Source organism: Acanthisitta chloris, unplaced genomic scaffold, assembly GCF_000695815.1.
Source record: "Acanthisitta chloris isolate BGI_N310 unplaced genomic scaffold, ASM69581v1 scaffold22318, whole genome shotgun sequence".
In the NCBI taxonomy this organism is placed as follows: Eukaryota; Metazoa; Chordata; class Aves; order Passeriformes; family Acanthisittidae; genus Acanthisitta; species Acanthisitta chloris.
The window spans coordinates 19,065-22,679 of NW_008686784.1; the positions used below are offsets into that span (position 1 = coordinate 19,065).

At 36.0% G+C, this 3,615-nt stretch overlaps 1 protein-coding gene across 3 annotated transcripts in view; it reads right to left on the reverse strand.

Moving 5' to 3' along the window:
• The window catches only part of NAP1L1 (nucleosome assembly protein 1-like 1), a 15,693-nt gene extending 12,504 nt beyond the window's left edge, over nucleotides 1-3,189 (reverse strand). For all 3 annotated transcript variants that reach the window (XM_009080333.1, XM_009080334.1, XM_009080332.1), the window contains exons 1-3: nucleotides 3,159-3,189; nucleotides 2,383-2,471; nucleotides 1,161-1,263 (exon numbers count right to left, since the gene is read on the reverse strand). In XM_009080333.1, the coding sequence (XP_009078581.1) occupies nucleotides 1,161-1,263; nucleotides 2,383-2,471; nucleotides 3,159-3,175 (209 nt within the window). In that variant the 5' untranslated portion in view covers nucleotides 3,176-3,189. The remainder of the gene's footprint in view (nucleotides 1-1,160; nucleotides 1,264-2,382; nucleotides 2,472-3,158) is intronic.
• Nucleotides 3,190-3,615: the final 426 nt, after the last annotated feature.

The following is a 3,615-nucleotide window of genomic DNA, read 5'->3' on the forward strand; positions in this document are numbered from 1 at the left end:
GTATATAAATAAACTCTTAATAATACTTGGGAAGACATGTAAGAGGCACCTACAAAGCATGGCTAACTCATCATGCATATGTTGAGAAAGTGCAGACTCAAGTTACATGTGTTTTCCAAATATTTTCACATTGCAAATTAGGACAGCATTTGGTACAATGGCGAAGCTGCAATGCTTTAGTGATAGAGAATGCACTACTGTACTTGGACTTGATGAAGAAATGGTACAGTATCTTAAAAGAGCAGCTGACTAGAAGAATGCCATGTAAAACAAAGTTACCACTTTTGTTCACTTCTTAGAGCAAGGATCTGAAAGATTAGTAGAGGTTAATTAATATCTGTTGAAAAACAGAAGAAAAATATTGGGTATGGAAAGCCTTTAGAGAATGGTATCTAGAAGGGAAAGAACCTGGGTACTCTTTGATTCCATGCTCTTTATTGTCCAGTATTTATCAGGGAAGGCTATTAGTTAAATGGGTTTTTGCCATCATCTGTAACAGGGAAGTGGTAGGAGTAGCAGCAGCAGCACTGATGCCTGCTGCCCCAGTTCAAATCAGTAGCAATGTAGGACCCTATCACAGCCAGACGGCTGTACGCTTTGCACTTCCTGTGGATGTGGTCAAATATTTGTACACAATCAGAAATTACCCAAGAGAGTGAGAAAAAGCTGTTAATGCAGAACAAGTAACGAAAAATTTTAGCAAGAGTTTATTGCAAGTTTTGATACGTGAGAAAAATCATGTGAAGTACTGCTAATAACATTCCTAATTTTACCAGATAGTGGCTACACTCTTAAGCATAAAATGACTGTATTAAAGACACTAGGCCTCCGAGTATTTGACCATAGTTAAAATACCTGATGCTTCATGACTAAGCCAAAGCCACAAAAGGGATTCCAAGTAGTGGGACAGTATCTTAAGAAGTGTGCCACACTGTAACTGCAGGGGACAATGTCAGCCACTGTAAATATCAGCATTCTTTTCCTCATAAAACCTCAAATGAACACCCTTCAATTCCGATACGCACTATGGACAGACTGCATGAGCTTTTTTGCTATCTGAGCAGCACAGTGTTTTATGACTACTAATTCCACAGACAATACAGTTCAGAGAGCAAAACAACCATTTATAGCACTCTGCTTATACTGAACAAATGCTGTACCTTTCTATGTATCCTGTAGATGTTCCTACCAGACCATCAAGTCTTTCCTGAAGGGCTGCAAGAATCTGAGGATTTTGCATCATCTGCACAGTCAACTGCCGAGCTGAATTAAAAAAGAAAATTCCATAAGTGCAAAGTGCATTTTTTGGACTCACCTGAAAATAAATAAACAATTGTGGATGAAAAAATTATAAAAGAATTACAGATGCAAAAGAACTGCTTAACACTGTCAAATTTCCCTAGTACTGATACATGTTTCTGATTTATAAAATCAATTCTCTCTCCATGATTCCTATAGTATAATTTCCCCTCAGATCCTCACCTACAATAGCTGGGATTAATCACTGAAAATACACATTATTAACCTCTAGGTTCCTTTGGGACACCTGAATACTTACCATTTAATAACTGTAAGCTGTTCTTCAGCTTACCGGTGTGTTCCCCAACATTTTGCAATCCAGTTTTGAAAACAACTTATTTCAGTAGATATAGCAAAGCCTAAAATCATCCTGAACAAAATTATCCTATTTTTCTTTAGTGTTATTATTCTGTTCAACCAATTACATAATGTGGCACTATTAGCAGTCTAAATAACTTTATTTCAAGTATTATTTATTTCTCTTTTGGCTACTTGTTCTTCAGATTCTATCTGTGCACCCAAATTTAACTACAATGCACGAGTAAGACTGTTCAGCACTGATGAAACAAATATTCTGATACAAGCTCATGTTTTTGCTGAGGGGGAATATAAAAGGATTTATTTATCTCTAAGAGTGGTAACACTAAGCATGAGCTTTGTTCTGTTCACAATCAAACAACTTAGCAGCAAATTACTAAGCAAGTAATCAAAAAATATAAGACACACACACACATGTGTATGCACAAGGTATTTTTTTTATGCTCAAAGCTTCACATTTTAAAAGTCTTTAACTGTTGTTAGTTTTGAAAGAATCCAGTCCCATATACACAATAATCCTGTCTTTTCCCATTATACAGGTGGCTAGAACTGCCTAAACTGGTATTAACCATGACTAAAATGAATAACTGCAGAAAAGTAATAAATATCACACACCTGGAAAAACAGTCCTTGCTTCAGAACTTAAATGGTTATACATCCGAAGCTATTTTACTATTTCCTATTATTTTCAGCAGTAAAACCCTTTGCCACATTTAACTAGGAAGTACACATGCAGCTGCTAGAAACCCTTGTCTTCAACACTACCTTTGCTGTTGGCATCTTCACCACTTTCTTCTTCTTCTACTTCTTCAACATCTTCCATATCCTGTTGATCAAGTTCAGACTGTTCTTTGCTATTAGAAATATTTAATAACAAGATCAAGAAGTTAATTTTATAAAATACTACAATGAGCTTAAATAGATAAATTAGATTATGTGGGTAGAAGGAAACTGTTTTATCTTTTGATCTATGACAAACTAGAAGTCTTAATAGCCAAACGAAGCCAATTTGCCTTCAAGTTGCACATTTGACAATCTCAGAACAACTTAAAGAACTAACAACTTTCCAGAATTATCAAGTTTCATTTTTACAAAAGAATTCTTTTATATCCTGTTCTTATCAACCAGTCAAAGACTCCTCCTCTTTGATAGGATGTGCAGGCTTTGAGAACTGTGGGCAGGTTCACCTAAACTATACTTCAAATGCCACAAAATGAGCATTCAAAGTATAGGAAAAAACCTACATACAGTGAAAACAACAGTAATGGGCAATACCATCTGGTTTTCCCCTCCAGAATTCCAACCAACACAGTAAATTGACTAGTGCCTTTTCTCAGTTTCAGATTTACCTACAATTAACATCCCAAATCCATGTCGTGAGCAACTCAAGCTCTTCTCCCACATGCTATAAACCTCATGTCTTGCCATAGTGCAAAGATTGTTATCTAGGCCTGCCTGTCAAGTATCTGGAGATCACAGCCATCTCGAATACAGCACAGGACACACAGTCAGAGCCTCATTAACTTACAGATTTTACTTACTTGTCTATGTCTGCCATTCTGTTAGATTTCAAACACTAGAGGAAAAAAACCACAAACAAAACAAACATGTAAGAACATGTAAGAACAGCAGCACTACATTTCAGTTACAAAGTATAAAGGCGTGTGACTTAATACTAAAAGCAAAGAAACATGAACCACATCTGCTTTATGATACCGAGATAAATATGTATTATAGTCTGAAGAGTGGCACATCTCCCGTGCACTTTTTGAGCTCTCAGTCTAAAGCTTACAGAAACACTGAAAAACTTAGTTCTGGTTTAAAACCAATAGATCTACTCATATAAATTAAAGTACCAGCAAAATGCTATGTTCAGTTTTGTATCATAGGGCTGAACTAACACCACTGACTGAAAACTAGTCCTAAGTATAAAATTGAAATATAACCTGGGAAAAACTGAAGTTAAAAGGCTACTAGAACACTTTTGGTAACTGTCTA